At 45.0% G+C, this 19,028-nt stretch overlaps 2 protein-coding genes across 2 annotated transcripts in view; one reads left to right on the forward strand and one right to left on the reverse strand.

Moving 5' to 3' along the window:
* Positions 1-5,076: 5,076 nt before the first annotated feature.
* On the reverse strand, positions 5,077-6,868 carry DNAJC30 (DnaJ heat shock protein family (Hsp40) member C30). The gene has a single exon (XM_085649673.1). The coding sequence runs from the start codon at positions 6,772-6,774 to the stop codon at positions 5,503-5,505; it is 1,272 nt and encodes a 423-aa protein (XP_085505799.1). The 5' UTR covers positions 6,775-6,868; the 3' UTR covers positions 5,077-5,502.
* A 141-nt stretch (positions 6,869-7,009) lies between these two features.
* BUD23 (BUD23 rRNA methyltransferase and ribosome maturation factor) overlaps positions 7,010-19,028 on the forward strand; it is a 114,304-nt gene continuing 102,285 nt past the window's right edge. The window contains exons 1-2 of the mRNA XM_085649674.1: positions 7,010-7,526; positions 7,848-7,885. Of these exons, the coding sequence (XP_085505800.1) occupies positions 7,488-7,526; positions 7,848-7,885 (77 nt within the window). The 5' untranslated portion in view covers positions 7,010-7,487. The remainder of the gene's footprint in view (positions 7,527-7,847; positions 7,886-19,028) is intronic.

Below are 19,028 nucleotides of genomic sequence, written 5' to 3' on the forward strand. Positions count from 1 at the left end.
CCACCCACATTTACAGAGGGGATCCCTACACCCCCAAAGTGAGATGTAGCAGGACTATGGGGTTTCTCTACGGGAACTTAACGGTCATTCGGAGAAAAAGAGTCAATTAACGTACCTAACCGGGGAAGTAAAGAGTAAGAGGTTACAGACTGGCCCAGGAGGAGGTAGGGGGGCTCTTACGACTGCAGTACTGGGAACTCCAACTCTAAGGCCCCACTACAAATGCAAACCCATTGTTACTATGTATTACCTTTTCACTTAGGTTCATCAGGCAGCCTTCTAGACCAGTGTTGGGAATAAACTACCGGGAACGATGAGCATTCTGGGAAAACAAGTCCAAACGGTTGCAAAAGTACTGTTAACTGACCATTGCACTCCAAGATAACTCGGGTACCAGACTCGGAGACACTTTAGAAATGGACACCTCCTTGTCGTGCAAACTTATACTGCCAGTCAACAGGTCGCTTTCAGGCAAAGAGTTGGGGCATCTCCAAGACCTCCCTGAACTTGAAGAAGTTTGGTTTAAGCTTTCACTGGGCCATTTGCAATAAAAAACAAGCGACGGGGAAAGCGTTCACTTTCCCTTCCGCTTGAAAAAACCACAAAGAAGCCCGCGACTGGTGCGCGCGCGCCACTGCGAGCCATGGCCTATTGGTGTCTATTACGCGCACCAAGCGCGTAATAGACACCAATAGGCCATGGGCGGAGCAAAGCTCCCGCCTTTGGCCAATTGTGTGCAGTCTTTTATAAAAAGACGCATGCAAAGGCCAATCGCGTAGCACAAAAGGAATCCCATGCACGAGCGTGTGCGATTCCAGGGTCCATTTCTGAACCCCGGACAAAAGGACTCTCGCCTGCGCGAGCACTACTGCGCAGTGCAACGCAGGTCGTGAGACCTAAAAAACACAAGATAAAAGGGATTAATTAAATCTAGAAATTGTGCTGCACACTGCTATAATGGTGTAGTGGTTGGGATAATGCCGTTGCTGGGTTGCAGCCACCAAGATAGCTCAGAGTTGAAAGCTTTCTGCTGCGATCTGTAGTTTATGAGTTCAAATTCCACCAAGGCCAAGCAGCCCATTAAATAAGGAGGGTACTGGCCTGCTCTACTCAATATACTCCCAGCAGAAGGAAATAGGGAGTAGGCGGATACACAACAGTGTGCGCAAGATGCAAACTGCATTGCCGTCTAGTGTTATGTCCACCTAAGTTGTTCGAGGAGTTTTGCTGAACAAAATGGTTTAGTAACTAGTTGATACTCTGACCATGTTACTAGTTAACCAATACAACTATAATACTGGTCCATTACCAGTGACCGTACTTGCGCTTTCTTCCCAATGATGCGGCCATTATGACTCATGGAACAATGACTTTATATTCATAATAACGTGATTTAAAAAAGCTCTTGGCATACCTGCCCAAGCGATATAACTGTCAACTGGAACAACGGCGACCTACATATTTATCTGTAATAAACAAGAGCTTGCATACCCATCGAAATTAACTCCGATATACTGTACATAGAACGTATTTGTGATCTGAGTGTGGATTCGGCCACAGGTGAACTTTCATTGTGTCTGGCGATTAGGGCTATCTACAGAGGTTATTAAACCACCACCTATACCAAATTGTTTCTTGTTGGATAACTTGAGAAAGAATGCCTAACCTGTTTACTCCCCCACCTCCGACGTCCTCTGCATGCAATTCTCAGAAAACAAAGCAACACTTTTGTTCCATCCATTTTTTTCAGCAGCTTTTGTCAATGCTCACTTTACAATCTATTCTCTGAAGAGTTTTTTTAACACAGATCTTCAGGCAAACATCTTTAATATAATAGAGCTTGTGTACCAGAAAATAGATGCCACACAGGCTGAGTGACCTAATAAGAATAAAGTCAGCAGTATAGCCTCAAGATATTTACCTTTTAAAAATAGGTAAGAAAAGGAAACCTGTTATTAACCAAGCATGACACAGTTTTCTGTAATGTGTTGCCAATGAGATAAGAGACAGTACTCCGAGACACCACCCAGATCGCCTTTACCTTTGATCACTGGCATGCCATCTTATACTACAGAAGATATGACACTTTGCACGCATTAACACTAAACCGCATAAGACAGGGTCCAGAGTTTGTTTGGGAGGGCCAAAACTAAGCTTGCTTTTGAGGAAAAAAAATTACTATACAAGCTCTATTTAGATTAGATGCAGCCTAAGGACATCTGATAACCTGGCATAGATCCAATCTTCCTGGACACCATGCAAAATGAGAGGTCAGCTCCTACAGTAAAAGAAGAAACCACTTCAAGTATCTTAATACAAGTGATAACCAACAGGAGTGCCGGCTAGCAAATGAATTATCTGGGTGAACAGTGCTAAAGGTCAGCTTACGTTTAAAAAAAGGCAGAGGAAGCAAACAACTAAGGGATGCAACACAATCACAAAAACACTACCGAAACTGGTATTTGGCCATAAGCAAGAAGAGCATGTGGCCAGTAGACCACCAGCATAGAAAGTGACTGCGGTGGCTGTTCCTGTGACAGTCCAAGCAGAACTCACTAAATGAACCATGGAGTTGTATCTCTAGTCTGTGAGACATCACACACGCAGCTGCACACTATCTTGTAAACGACATCTAAATTAGAATATCTTGATGTGCCTATTAAATGGACCAACGCAAGGTGAAATCTCTCACCTCAAAATCTCTTACACTGGCCACATCCCATAGTCCATAAAATATCACAACAGCATGCTGTGAGATCATAATTGGTCCATAAAAACAACACACGTGCTGATCCACAGCAAAAGATCAGCTCTTCAACGTCATAAGACAACGCAAGCGGCACCTATGACCAGATATTTTATGGCATGAGAGCGCTTGTAACAACAACCTATCTTAACATCCCAGCACAAAACATTGACCCAAACACTTGTGTTTAGGCAAGAAACACGTTTGCACTTCCTTCTTCAAAAACAAGAGCCATGGCAGTTTCTTTCCAAACCAAAGACAGGTTTTTCACAAGCGCACCTTCTGCAGTTACATAAATAAGGAATGGGCCGCATCCAATTTCATAAACCTACGTACACAACCTTACTTCCATTTATCTTGCCCTTGAAAGTCTTACTGTCCCCTCAACTGAGTTCTGAGGTATCTGGCAAACAACAGTCACTGTGGCAAACATCACTGATGAGTCCTCTCGGTGTAACTGTAGAATCGTGAGGTAGCACAAGCTGGAGTCTTTCTGGTATATTTTTGTCTCATGCTCGGTCAAAGGCCTTTGCCATTCATCTTTTTTCACCAGGCTGATTGTGTTGGGTTGTGTGACTAAGAAGCCGCCTACTGCAATACACATGGTAGTTTGCGTGTAACAGAGCTAGGTGCTCTAATGCTAATTGACCACTCCCGCCAGTTCTCCCCAGTACCTCGGGTCACTCTCCCCTGGGATCCCTGCTTTACAGCTCAGTGCCCCTGGCTGGTGCTTACTGCCCCATTCTCCTGTTGTCCCAAAACACCTGTTAACTGTCATCTGCAAAGTAATGCTGAATGCACGACGGTGCATTGGACTGCAATGTAAACCGCTTCAAAATTCTTCCCTCATATATCCCGCCTTCGATTCCTCACAAACATCTTTTCTAGAGACTCTTCCCTCCTTGATCGCTCCTTTTTAATCATCCGAAACAACATACTACTATGATCTCCTAAATAACAATTTCTAGCCTCTTCTATCTCTCCATTATCCTCTTCAATCCAACTAAGACTCACATGTACACTGCTCAAGTTAACTAATACTTACTAATCCTTTAGGGTTCTAGAGTAGTGTGCTACTCACCGAAAAGCTCTTCGACACCTCACCAGGGATAGTAAGCTCTATATAATTACAATACAATGTATTCTATTGGGCTTCTGCTATTTTTGTTGAGTGTGTTGTATTGTTTGGGGAGTGGCACCTTGAGTTACAGCAACACAAAAATAAGATGGAAAGAATGCTTAACATTGTCAAACATTGTCAAACATCCACCCCACAGTCACAGATCTGGGTTAAATCCATCATTTTTTACTCACCGTGCCACCCGAGTTTGGACCCGGCCATATGCAAATCAGTCTTGTCCCTGATCCACACAGGAACAATCAAGCCCAAACTGCCAAGCCAGGTCCTTCCTGGACCAGAAAACAATCACCCTAAGAGCGTATCACCCCTCATCAGCCAGGCTAGCTTGAATCCAGTGGCATAGCAAGCACGGGACCCACGTCAGGGCATACCTTTCCCTTGAGCTACTTCACTTTTTTTTTGTTATTGTGTTAAAGTGCGTGGAATGTTTCCACTAACGTCTTCATTCAGTCCTGTGAGGGTATAAATGAAGGCTCAGATGAGCTGGTTTCTGGGTGCGGCATTCCTTTTCTAACAAGAGGCTGTGGCGCCATGTTGCACGTGCATGGTCGGCTGTCTAAGGGATAGGCCATTGTGGGGAAGGTTATGGAGGTCCCGGGAGTATCTAACCAAGTTACTGTAACAGGAAAGGCCTATTCCCAGAGCCATGCTAGATCAACTCACATCAAAACCCCATGTAGATGGATATTTTGAGCACACAGGCTGACAACCAAGACTACTGAAGGAACCTGGGAGATACTTGTCCACCCAGTCTTAACCTCCACCACCTCTGCCTAACTGCCTGAACTAAGGAAATCACTGCACTGAGCCTCGTACTTGTGTCCTAGATGTCCAAACTTAGTGAGGCTACTAAGTCTGATGTTTGAGGTTGGGGTGATTTTACGTTACCCTGAACACTAGTGGCATACAGTCAACTGTCATAGAGACTACAATGCATCAACCTAAATCTATACAAACAGAATAGCAAACTTCTCTTTCTGAAAATCAGTCAAGTTTCCCCCTAGCCCCCCAAAAAAGTAAAACTGGCCCATTTTCGAAGGAAGTAAAGCTTGATGGAGAAATACTTATGTAATAGACGACGTCGTTGCCTGTGTATATTAGCTTTTTAGGAACGCAACAGTCGAAGTACACAATACATGAGACACTTAAATGCTTTAGACAGACAGCAGACCTAAAGATGCACAGCAAGATCCGTGAAGATTTTAATGCACATGTACCAGGTAGCCTTTTGATGCAGAAGACCGTAAAATGTTTCACAAAAATATAACTCGGTCAGCTCTCTACAGTCCGTGCCACCTAGTAGAAACCATCATAGTGCGGACATGAGAGATGAAAGATAACATAAAGTGCCTGATGTGCATCCTTAAGCTAGAGGCGAGTTCAGTAGACAGGTAGGACAGGACTAGGTTCCTCCAGCACTCATTACACGGAAAAACGAAACCAAGTCTGTATTTCAGCAGCATTTACAACTTTGTGTTGTGTGGGAGCCAAACTGACGAGGGTCAGCAAACACCAGTGAGATCAATTGGTAAAGCGCAATCCACATAGGATATAAAAAGTGTCAGGCAGGCAACTCGGCCACAGTTAATCTCCAAAAACCCAGTATTTCATTCTTTCATCTGACTGAGAAAAAAATTAAGGCCGCTGAACAGAGGAGCATTAATACCGCAACTTCCGAGATTTTTTTCATCTGCCACCGCTCACCGACAGCCTTTTTTTGCCGTTGTAGCTCCTCTCGTCTCCATTTTATGTACCGCTCCCGTTCAAGCTGCTCACCATAGTGGGCTCGATAGAACTCGTCGAAGTCGAAGATTGGCTTGGTGGGAGTGTAGCGGGACGAGGACGACGTGCTCTCGGTCTTCTTGGGCATGGTAGAGCCATCCACCTTCCCCGGAGGCTTCCCCGCCGCCCGCACGTCCTCTTGGCTTAGGGTTCCTCGGTCGTACTTCTTGCGCAGGGTGACGCTGCCCAGGATGAGGTACGCCTCGCTAATCTCGGTGAAGCGCAGCGCTGCCGCCTCGTCGCCATTGTTGCGGTCCGGGTGGTAGCGGAACGACTGGCGGTAGTAGGCTGTCTTGATCTGGGACTGCGTGGCTGAACCGGTGACTCCAAGGATATCGTAGTAGGCGGTCGGGCTGCGGAAGAGCGGTTGCTTCAGTGAGCCGTTGTTCCTCCCAGCTCCATTAGTGGTGGAGTAGGCCCTGGTGAAAGAGTTCTGTTGGCCGGCAGCAGAGAACAGCCCCCTGGGACTTGCTGAAAGCCCGTAACTCGTGAAGGGCGCGATTGCACGCTCCCTGAAAGCAACGGTCAGGAATCCGCGGTGTGTTGGGTGGACAGCAGCGCCCACAACTGTCTCTGTTGAGCCGCTGTTCATTCTGGCTGAGCTGAAGCGTTGACGTGAGGATGACAAAGGCCAGTGATCGGCAGAGGCAGCACGACTAAGAAGGTGCAAATAGAGTACCCTCAGAGCATCTAGCTTATGACCAATGACTCCGTCCTGTCCTTTCCAATGTCTTGGGCTCACTGCCCCTTGCTGGTCTTTACGGACTGCTCTCTCGTGCCGCCCCACAACCCATTCTCCCATAAACTCGGTTGCCTGCCCTAATGACTTCACATCCCGACTAGATGAAGCGTGATCTTCTTTGCGGTTTGCGGCCCCAGACTGCAGCTCTTGAAACTCTCTTTGCAACCCCAGTAAAAGATTCTCCTCCTCAAAATACCCTACCTCTCTGATCACCGACGAGTACTCTTTGCATATTCCCCAGGACCCAGACGGCACCTTCTTCCACCCCAATACTCCCCTGTGGTGTTCCCGGGCCCCCTTTACGCGGACAACTTGGTTCCAGGGCGCCTGGACCCAGAACAACCTCCGGCCGACCTCCGCCATAATTCTGGAGCCAGCCGACCGGCCGGCAGGCAGCGCCCGCCTAACCGACCAATCTAAGAGCGATTAACAAACAGGAAACACATGGTCTCCAGCTACAGCCAATCATAACGAGGTGCGAAAGAAATCTTGCGCCGCTCTAGTCAATCATTGACAGTATTCTGAAACGTCATGCTGAGTGAAAGAAACTTCAGCAGCACAGCTGGTACGAAGACATTTTAAATAACGCTTCCGCCTTAGAGAAGGACTGGAAGATGACGTCACCCACGCTGTGATAGGGTTCTCTCTGTTCTTTTTTGGTTGCGCGTGGCCCAAGGGCTTTTCAGCAATTCACATGAGCGCCAGAACATATTACACAATTTTCCCGGTAGGGGGGAGGATTAATTTTTTTGTCCAGAATGACAGGATACTGTGCCAGATTTGGAGCCTGCTTTCCCAGTGCCAAACTCGGCCGTTTCAGCCATAGGACACATCTCCGCGTCGTTAAGGGTCGGACACATTTTCAAAAATAAACACAGGGACGTAGCACTGATCCGTGGGTTTGTGGCCGTGATCTCTAGACTACTGATCACCCCACCCCATCCTGTGTGGAGAAATCCTTTACAGAAAGCGCTCATTAGTCTTTCCTTTATGTCTAAATGGGGGGCGCGCGTTGATGACACAGAACACGTGGGCGTGTAGCAGGAGACTGTGCTGGACCGCAAGACAGCAACACCATGGCTAAAAGACCAGAGCAAAGGGGGCCTCCCGAGTTTGTAAGTAGAAAAGGGAACCTGGAGAGAACGAGTGTAGGGTGTGGGGATGGAGGAGAGGAGAGTAGAGGGTTGGAGGTGACGGGAGAGATTCTTCGACATAAGACATGAGGTTGATAAGTGGGGAGAGAGTTTTGCTGCGAAAAGTTATTGGATCTGATATTTGGTTGAGGGGCGAAGATAAATAATATAACTACAGGATAACAAAGTAGTCGCTTGGCCAGACTGTTATATTATTAGAAAAAAAAACGTCCAGCTGTAAATTACTTATATTTTATTTGGAATTGGTGTCTGAATCTTACTCGTTGTTTCCTTCTTTCCTAGTTTTACAACGAGGCAGAAGCTCGTAAATACACCCAAAAGTAAGTGACTGGATATGGGTACTGCAGGGGTAAGACTGGGGATGATGGAGTTTGTGGGGTCGGGAGTGATAAGCGGTGATTGAGCGCCTAAAGGTGGAGTTGTTCTGGGGCGTCCAGGAGAAAAGGGTGATAGTGTTTTGACAAAGGAGAGTATAACATGAAAGTTGTCTCATCTGGAGTGACCAGCGGAGATTTGGTGTAGCGTTAAGAAGAGGTGACGCCTGGGTAGAGGCCTGAACGCCTAGAAGTGGCAATATAAAGCGAGTTTAGGTATTGACGGGAATGCTTAAGAGGGAAGTCTTGAATTGGCAATACGAGGAAGTGCTGTAGGAAGAGACTGCATGGTACGATGGAAAAGGTTTGCTGGGGGAAATTTATTTTTTGCGAATGGTGTCATTGTATTGTATTGTAATTGCATTTGTATAGTGCTTACTACCCCTGATGAGGCGTCAAAGCGCTTTTTTCGGCGAGTAGCAGGCTACTCCGGGACCCATAGAGGATTAGTGTTGACTTAGTATCGTGAAACATGCAAGTACATTTTAAGTGGTGAGGTTAGTCAGTTATTTGGATTCGGAAGGATAGAAGAGGAAAAAAGGTTTGTATTTATATAGCGCTTGTTACCCCTGATGGGGTGTTAAAGCACACTACGGAAACCCATAAAGAATTGGTTTTAAGACAGTCACAAGGAGACATATGATTTTCAGGATGAGGCATTGCAGGTTATGCGAGTTATGGTTACTAAATATGCAATAAAGATATACTGTACACTGTGGGACCAGTTATGAACCTAATGCTTTACTTTTAAAATGCAGGATAAGCAAAGAGCTGAGCATGTTAATGACCAAAGCCGTTGCGATAATTCATGTACCAACTTATGTTGTGAATAAAATGCACCTATTCTAACACCACAAATGTTGTGGTGTCCATGATTGATGGGTAAAGTTTATGGCGGGAGGGTCTGTAGGTTACTCACACAGCTGGGGGTGTCCCACCAGACCTGGAGACGCAGCCGACCCTAGAGAGATGGTGGCTACCCTCCTTCACCGTGAGCAGCACTAAGAGGGCCCGGCAGCAGGTAGGGGAGAATAGAGTGTGCCAAAAATGAGTGGTCAGCAGAGGTAAAACAAGTTATGGTTTAAATGGCCCTATCGGGGCAACAGGGGCGTGGCCGCAGGCATGGCACAAAGGCGACCTGGCGAGGTGACCAGCATCATTGTTACAACTAGGAGAAGAGCTGATCCCACCCACCTGTTCCAGATGAACGCAGGCATCACAGCTGCAAGCAGGCAAGTAGCTACAAGGGTTAACAATAAGTATCTTGTCACAAGGAAATATAAAGACAATTGCCCGTACAAGGTCCTTGGGATACATCACGGCAGGGACACTCGAGGGCAAACAAAAGCAGTAAGAAATGGTCAGTGCTGGGCGGACAAGGCACTTGCAGCCCAGGCATGGCCACAGAGCCACAAATTCCAGACAGTCGGTAGCAATGGAAGCCTCGGTGCCATGACCCGCTGTGCCAAGTAATCGTCAGAAGGAGAGTTGTTGACAAAATGATTTATGACAGTCACTAAAGAGACGTATGATTTTAAGGATGAGGCATTACAGGTTATGTGAGTTACGGTTATTAAATTTGCAACAAAGATAAGACTGTACACTGTAGGACCAGTTATGACGTAATGCTTTACTTTTTAAAATGCAGGATAACTTGAGAGCTGAGCATGTCAATGACAAATGCCATTGTGATGAATTACGTACCAGCTCATGATGTGAATAAACTGCGGCCGTTCTAACACTATAAATATATTGGTGTCTATGGTTGATGAGAAAAGTGAACAGCTGGAGGACCTGTGAATTGTTTGCATAGCTGGGAGGGTTGTGCCGCAGTGCATCTTTGTGTGGCAGTGACCATCGCACTGGTTGCACAGTCACACTGTTTGTTACTGACATCGGAATCTCTCACCTCAAGTTTATAGTGTGTATCTTTGGCATCGCTCACTGGGTATGGTATTCCATTGCCTATCTCTTGAAAAAGCAATCTCTATCCTCCATACCGTTTGGATCTCCAGCCAACTTAAATTCTGATGACACCTTTATCATCCATTGTTCTAGTATATGGGAGGAGGCATTGTCCAACACACTCAAATTTCCTCTGAACCATGGATATCTATACCTTAGCTAAAGATTCAGTCAGTAATTGGATTATGAATACGCACTGTTGCATTGCACTTCCTGAGGAGCAGATTACCCATAATTCGGTTTGCAGGGGCGTACTGTTGGTTTATTGCCACTTTCTTTGCATCACACCACCAAATATCTCCCCAGAACAATACAGGTGGGCGATTTCACATCTGGGTGAGGCAATGACACAATGTTACACCTTTCAGTGGTGCAGCCCTGCCAACTGCCATGCAGGATGGGTCAGACTAACACAAATCCTTAGTAGTTTTGTCACGCAATTTGGGGAGTTGCTCTGCTCTCAGCAACAGTCATCCTTTTTGTGCCATGAGGGTGAAAAGCCATTTGTCGGCATGCCGAGAAATATTTAAACAATTGATAAAGGGTCAAGGAAAGATTAACAGCGGTCATGGTTAAACATCTGGTCAGTCTTAACTTTTTTACGGGGCCGCTACTCTCTGCAGACGCAGGTAACTTTAAATTCAATGGCATTGTAGCACCAGCGAGAAGCACTACCTCAGTGCAAATGCATCTGAAAAAAACCAAAAAGTGACACTTCTAGCACGTCACATGGCACCAAGTAGGGTCATTTCTGATGTTTATCTTTACACAGTATTTTCTGCATGGTTTTAATTGCAATTAAATCTCAAACATAGTGTGACACAAAGTATGGAATGTCGCACATAATAGCTCTTATGCCATTATAATGTCACATATAAGCAATCTGAAACTTGACAGATATCCCAGATTCTAAACGATGGAGAGAGCACTAGATGGCCCCTTGTGATGTGCGACACCGTAGCTCATTCTTGGCTTTTCAGTTATTTGTACGTTACACGTTGGGGGTTTTAAGCTTTTGCATACAATATTAAAAGGAAACTTGCAAATTCCAGAATGCAAAACGATGGTGACTGAAAAGGAAGGACTGGTTGATGGTGTCAAACATTGCATGTGACCATTGGAAAGCTACGATCTACGTACGACAATCTGTAAACTCACAACTACCATCTGCAGCACTGTTTATTAGATGGAGGGCATTCGTGACCGCTGTCACACATCCCTCTCACTAGGGAGTTCTTCTAGCCACAACACTGGCTGCAGTGAGGGAACGGATTTATCGCAAGCTTTGCTTCGGTTACAGATATCCACATCCCCCTTTCTGATAGCCCTGACTTTCTCCACCCTGTTGCTTTTCACCTGTTGTGCTTCAATTGGGGCTTCGGATGCACCCCCTTTAACAGTCCAGAGGACTCTGAGCACTACCATCTTGGCTTTCTTGTGAGTCAGGTCTCAACTGAATGTGACCTGTTTAGACAGATCTTTCCTATCAATTCTCTATCACAGTTTAATAGTTTTGTTTGTTTAATGATTTGTATGGGGTTAGATGTTTCAATATGCAAAGTGCTTTTGGCTAAAAAGAAAGAGTTGGCTGGGGGTCCCAGAAGACAAGCACCTAGAGGCCGTAATGCTTCTGTTGGGGTGCTAGGCCAGGTACAGAATAGCCTGATGCAGTGCTGGTGAAGGGATCAATACGAAGTCATTGAACTCTAAATTTGTAGCTTGATATCCATAAAAGAAAACTGTTTTAATTAATATTCCTTCCATCAAATGTTGGCAAACAATTAAGCCGACGCCTGACATCCATTCGTGTATATGTTAAATTTACTTCTCTAGAACACGATCAGGGAGGACTTTAGCACTGGTAGCTCCTGGTGCGACAATCCCTTTATTTTTTTTTCCTTCACTCTTTCTCCATGGATTCCCTCAATAATGTAGCGCCCCACCTAGCCTGGGTACTCGCCAATGACCACACCACACAGGGAGAGTAGTTATACACAACTCTATTCTTCAGCGTGTAAGCAAGAGCTCAAAGTTCTAAATCTGCATTCATTTCATTACCCTCCAGCGCTTATGTCAATAGTCTCCGCAGTCCACCAGGAACCAAAAGAGTTCCATCATTCTTTATTTACACAACACTACATCTCTCCCTCAGTTAAATAAAAAGTTATAACTTTTTATAATGAATAAATTAATGCATAAATAATTTCTTATGCAAATACATTTTAATTCTTCAATAATCCTTCATGGCGCTTTAATCACACATCCTGATTGGGTTATCCCAACCCTGGACCTGGCAAACAAAGTATCAATGATCTGCATAGGTGAGGTGGACAACAGCAGTTGCAGTATCATTAACTGTCTGTCTGGACTCAGTCTGTAGTGTGACATCGATGTTTGGTGAGTGATGAGCCACTTGTCTGAAGTGAGAAGAATCTCTCGTACAGGACTTCCCAGGACCTTAGGCAGTCACCATGTGTCCTTTGTTGGTTGTGACAGTAAAGGGCTCAACCTAGAAAGGAGCATCAGATTTTTTTTTCTGGATTGTCGAACGAGGACTTGATCTCCTCTCTTGAAAGCAATATCTTTCACATGATGTTGCTTGCAGTGCAGATTTTTATTTTCCGTTTGCAACCAGAATCTTCTGTGTCTTAGTCTTTGATCTGAGGGTGGCCCATTGAGGTAACTTGGTCCTTATGGCTCTCCCAAACATTAAGGTTTCAGGGCTTTCCCCTGTCGTTGAGTGAGGGGTTGATTGGTAAGCTCCAAGAGTGGTATTCAAAATAACCTTGAGATCGAGCTTCTCTAATGCAGCACCCTGCACAGCTTTCTTTAGAGTACTCATGAATCTTTCTACCAGGCTATTAACCTGTGGTCAAGGAGGCATACTTTTCTGATGCTTTATGTTGGCTGAGAAAGTCTCTGAACTCTCTGCTATCGAAGGGGGAGCCATTGTCAGATTTCAAGATCTCAGGCACACTCTATGTTGCAAAGATGCCATCTAATCTTTCAGTAACCTTTTAAAAGATCATCTACAAGTGGAAAGCGGGACTATTTATTAACCATGACCATTAGACGATGTTGATTCTCAAGAGGACCAAACACTCAGCAGCAATTCTCTCCATGGCATGGTTAGACAATTCTGACATGTTTCATGGGTAGTGAGTAAAGTGTGATAAGAGACAGTTGCATAAGTGACAGGCCCTTATCTCTCTTTCAACCCTTTCGTCGAGTTGAGGAAACCAGACTCTGCCTCAAAGAACTCTGTTTGTGGCAACTATTCCTTGGTGTCCCTTGTAGGCTACTTCAATTGCTTGTTGTCATAGACTCTCCAGAATGACAATTTGGGTTCTGTGCAAGGTGAGGCTTTCCTGAGGTACAGGCAGTTCATCTCTGACATTTCTAAATTTTCAGTACTCAGTCACTCGTAAGCAATCGAGAGTGCTGGTACCAAGATTGGTTAGCAGTAATGTCTTTCAATTTTAGCATGTCACTATCTTGACTCATAGCAGTGAGAATTTGTTCTAAGGACATGGCAGCTGGTGTGCTCGATTTTTACTATGAAATTTATGTCAGCTTCAACTGTCTTATATGGGGATCCAGGGCATTGATTGGCACTCTTGAAAAATAATCAGTAGGATTTTTTTTCTTTCCCTGGACATTGAACAATTGTGTAATTCTATTCTTGTAATCTGAAACCCCAGCATTCAATATGTGGAGGCAATTTGGCTTTAGGATCACCAAATATTGTCAATAGTGCTCGTTGATCGGTCACTACTGCGAAAGGCTTTCTATATTTCTCCATTTTTGGTGCTTAAAGAATAGGGTAAATGAGGTTTTGATCATGGGACGGAGTACCAAATATGAGCACATCCAACATTGAGATGCGTTAGACAGAGTGGGGGTGAGCCATCTGCAAAGCCTACCCAGAAAAACTGGCCTCACTCCACTGTTTTAGAGCAAAGAAGGCCAGCTTGCCAACCTGTGGGGCTACCAAGGCAGCGGAGTGTGAGCCAAGCGTGCTAACCAGAAGAAGCGACGTCCTTAACGTTCAGGGGCACGTGTGCTCCGACCGCTTCCTCAGCGTTCTTTATGCCCACTGCTCTCTCTTCAATAATGCCTCCCCAGCATGGAGACTATCTTTTAGTGGGTTTCTACACACCAAAAATTAAAGATGTTTCCAAGTCCTTCTTAACCCCTCAAGAACGAGTCCGATTAGAAGGATGATATTAGTGAACACACCAATTTCGTGCGCTGTGCTGCCTGTTTGGTGTTGGCATGTAATCATGGCACTCCCAGGAGTGCCACAGTTTTGTTGTAGGGGAGTTTACACAAAACAAGTTTCCAGTCAGAGGATTACAACTTCGTCAGAGGCTGGCAGGTAGTCCCAGAAGACACAAAGTTGTGGATTATTCATAGAAGGTGCTCCAGAATCAAAGAACTAGTTAATGTTTTATAGGTGCTTTATGGGTTACCATAGCTTTGTTATTGACCACTTGGGTCTCTGTCACCACAGCCTTCATGACAGCGTGCACAGGAGACCCAGCAGCAGAAGGGAGCAAAGAGGCAGAGAAACAGGAGTCTCTGGCCACGGGAGAACTAGCCACAGCCCATGCACCACTCCACTGCACCACACGTACCTCTCCCGTTGCACCTCAGAATGATACCCAGCTGCCCAAACAGCAGCAGCAGTGGCATCAGATGAAAACAGCTGGCAAACAGATTAAAACAATCAGCAAAGTGGACGGTTGGCGGAAAGCAAGCAGGGAGCAGTTGCAACCGCAGGAAAAAAGATTTCTCCACACGTTTCTCTTGGATTCACTGCGGCTAAAGACTGATCATGCCTTCACCTACGAACATTCCCATCCCCCCTCTCTCCCCCTCCCCCACTGTAATAAACAAAAGGCTGGGCCAGATCCTGTCACCATGCTTCTGTTCACGTCCTGTGTCAAGGATAACAAACATTCCCTGGGAAAGGAATTCCATGACCTAGCAGCAGTTATGAAGAAAGCTCTACCACCAGCTCTATCTCAGTGGAAGTCTAGTCTGAACTTTTGGATAGGAAGACATTCTTGACTTTCTTAACAAAGTATACAAATTGGAATGTACCATTTACATTTTGATTAAATTAAGTTTGGTAATTGTTGGTACACAGCCTTGTGAACTATTCTCATAGATTTAAAAGTAATTTCCAGTTCGATAACCAGTGCAAAGCATGTAGCGTAGTAGAGCTATGATCTCTTTATAAGCATGGTAGAAATATGATCTCTTTATAGCTCAGCAACTAAATTGGCCGCTCCATTTTGTATAGGTTGAAGATCTGTGAATAACTATTCAGGGACTGCAAGTTGTATTGTGCTCTGTAATCCAGTCGTGTCTGGGTTAAAGCATTTATGACAAATGTGGAATTCAGTGTCTGCATACGGGGTAATTGGGTATTTTAGGTGCTGGAAACAAACATTTGACAACTTGTCTCTTGAGTTCCAAGGTGCAGGATAAAGTAGTGATTTTAAAATGATTGGTGACGCAATTATTCAAGTTGCAGCTCTTAAGATTTTCTGATTTAAGTTGTGTTTAGAGATTGCCTTGCAACAAGTGTTGCAGTATGAATACATATTTGAATGGAAGTAGAATTGGCTTGTGGTTATAAAAAAAAAAAAGTGTGATTTTATGTAAATGGGAAGGTCTATCCTGCTATATTGCTTCAGAGGTAACTGTTGCATTGAAAGCTAGAATCCATGAAAGAAACTTGATTCTACCCTTTTCTATACTTGGAATGTAGATGTATTTTATTTTAAAAAAATAAAAAATATTTAGCTCCTTCAGTTGAGCTCACACAAAGTTTTCTCTACAAGCCTTCAAGAACTGTAAGTATTACTATATTACTATATTAATTACTATTAAGAGCCTAATGGTTTCTACGGTATGTACTCAAAACTACTAATTGTACATAGATGGAATAGTATGCAAACTTAGAGTGACAGATGTAGTAAATTAAGTGGAATATTGGAAACTGAGCACAGGAGTTAGAAACCTATTTCACACCACAGAATGTTTTTGCATAGAAGAGCGTTTCATCGTCCACTGTTTTCTACTTCCTCGATTCAGTAGCATTCAATCAATCAGGATTTATAAAGCGTGGCTAATCACCCAATAGGGTAATCGGGCACTTGCGGGTCCCGGAGGCTTATTCCACCTGCCATGTCTTGACGCCCATTTGGAATTTTGGAAGTGTGGTGGTGGTCTGGAGGTGCACGGGGGGAAGCTGCTTTAGGTCTTTGCTGCGACGTGGGAGAAGGAGCGTCCTCCACTTCTGCTTCAGTAGATGCAGGAAGTATGGGAAAGTGAAAGAGTGGCGGAGTGTAGTCTTCTCGACGGTTGGTGGAAGTTCAGGAAGTCACTAATGTATGCGGGTCCATGGTTGTGTAGAGTCTGGTATGTGTTGGTCAGCAGCCTGAATTGGCATCTCTTCTGTACGGGGAGTCAGTGAAGTTGCCTGATGTAGAATGTAATGTGGGTTTGTCGAGGAAGGCTGAGGATGTCAGTCTGCGGCGTTCTGTATGGTCGTAAGTCTCTGTATGAGGTGTGCGGCGATTCCTACGTAGAGGGCGTTTGGTGCAGGTGAAACGTTCTAGCATGGATCAGTACGATGGCAGTGTTTGTTGTGGTGTCCGGTGTCGTGAGTGTAGAGCTCAGCGATGGTATAACTTCGGGGTACGAGAGGGCGCGGTGTCCTGGAGGTGGGCATAGTCCAGGCACGGATAGACGTAGATGGGCTTGCCTTTGGCACGTCTACTGTGCGGTCATGCTGAGACCTTCTTTCAGTAGGTCCTAGGGTGTGTCGTGTAGTTCCTATAAACCTATATAGGATCTGCACGTTTAGACAACATGCACTGTAGGATTGGTATCCAGACTGATTCTAGACACCCCTACCGGGTATGTCAGCCTGTATACCAACTAGCTCACAGTGCCACTAGAAACCCCTCTTACCAAGGAGAGAATAGTTCTTGGCAACTATCGAACATGACAACCTCGATCCCTCTGGACCGTGGAAACAGTGCGATACTTTTCGCTCAGTCACTCGTGCTCACTTCGTCTCATACACAGAATAAACGTTGGGGGCGTTTTTCAATAAGCATTTATTGAACCTGCGTCATTCTAATGTAAAATGGGTGTGCTGAAACAACCATTAGACAGATACAGATATAAATGATTATAAGCACTAACAGAATGAAAGGATGATAGATTTCTACCATCGTGCTAAAACAATTAATACAGGCAAGTATATAAAATACATGACAGAAATAAATGTATACTTCTACAATGCGTCCCTAACTAGATGTACCTAAGTGTACCTACAATGTATGTGGGTGTAAAGCCAAGAATCCCTCTAGGATAAAGTCCACCCCATTAGCTGAAGTGAGAGACTGTGGGATCCTGTCTTGGTCTCGAGATGGACACCCTGCAAGGGATGTCAGACCACTGCGAGCTGGAGTGTCTGCGTGCAGAAACCTCAGCGTCTCGCATCAGTGTGTCTGCATGGAAGTCCTTTTCTCCTCTGACTACCTCAGCAAGATATGGTGTGTCTATATATACCCAAAGTGGTACCCTCAGGGGATATACCTTGCTGTGTCATGTCGGACTAGGATGATGGATGGAATGACTCTTGTACATAGTTATAATACAGGAGATAGTAGTCCTGCTGAGTTTCCAAGAATCCTCATGCATAATGGATGAGGCTAGTTTCCAGGGAAAACCCTACGTCCTGTAAGCAGTATTGTAACTGGGTAAAAGATAAGTCCCAAGAACCGTAATGTAGTGTAATGATAGGGGAGAATATAGGTGAATGGTTAGGTGACTACCTGAACCTATATTGAGGTACCTATATCGAACATAACAGGTGGGTGGGGCTTGTGTTGGCAGGAAGAACGGTGAATGGAAAAACCTGGTCGGGAAAACCCCAGCGAGAAAACCTGTGCATCTGCGGTGTCACTGGATCAGTCTGGAACTAGCAGATACTGGAGGCCACAGGCATGTGACAAGCTAGGTGCCCAGATGCCTACTCCATTATAATCATGTGTCTGAATTGTAGGAATTAAAGAGTCATATTGCCAAACAAATTCTTGGATCTGGATAAAGAAATTACAATTGTTCAGATCAAAATGGGGCATTCCTGATTCCATTCCTCTCATTCATATCAGGCTTGGCATAAGTTTGAACCTGACCAATTCAGCCAGTCTCTAATATAAGCCAAGCCCAACAGATCCGAAGACCTAGAGCTTCTCACCCATGACTACGATAACTGGATTTGCTCTAAAGCCCATGCTTTAACTCCTGCCAAGACGAGCAACCATGGCAGAACTAAACCATCTGCCCCATGGTTCCCAGGTAGAATGAAAAATGAAAAACAGGTCTGCAGTAAACAAGATACACTATGGAGGAAAAACTATAGTCAGTCAGAAAAAGATTATAAGCAATGTATTGCAGTGTATAAATCCATGCTAAGGGAGGAAAAATCTAGTACTTTACTCAGGAATTAGAATCATCTAAAAACTCCATGACACTGGTTTTGACAGTAAAGAAGCTCTCAAATGTCTCTTCCAACGACATACAGGAAAGTAGCATGTCCTTTTGTAATTGTTTGGCCCCATTTTTCCAAAATAAAGTGGAAGTTACTTTTAACAAGTTCGCTGCATTGTCCACTCTTTTAGTGAAGGAAGACAGTGGGGGAGGGGATGTTACAGGTATTGAGCCATGGAATGGCCCTGTTCACTTTTTCTTCAGAGATGCGGGCTCTGGACATTGGGGGGGATTTGGGGAAGTTCTGTTGGGGTTGGGGGGGAGGGCGGGGAACTGGTGTGCTAAGCGGGAGCATTGGGAGGTTTCGGGCATGGGTAGTGAGTTGTTACAGCAAGCCCACGGCGACTATAAGGGTTAATGGGGTAACGTCCAGACCATTTGAGATACAGTGAGGAACCCGTCAGGGGTGCCCGCTGTCGCCTCTTCTTTTCGCCATCTATGTTGAGCCGCTCGCTCAGAAGATCAGAGAGAATCCCGACATATTGGGCATCCCGTTTGGGGGGGAAAGGCACACAATAAGCCTCTATGCGGATGACATCATCGCCTC

The sequence above is a fragment of the Triturus cristatus genome, chromosome 3_2 (genome assembly GCF_964204655.1).
Source record: "Triturus cristatus chromosome 3_2, aTriCri1.1, whole genome shotgun sequence".
NCBI classification, from domain to species: domain Eukaryota; kingdom Metazoa; phylum Chordata; class Amphibia; order Caudata; family Salamandridae; genus Triturus; species Triturus cristatus.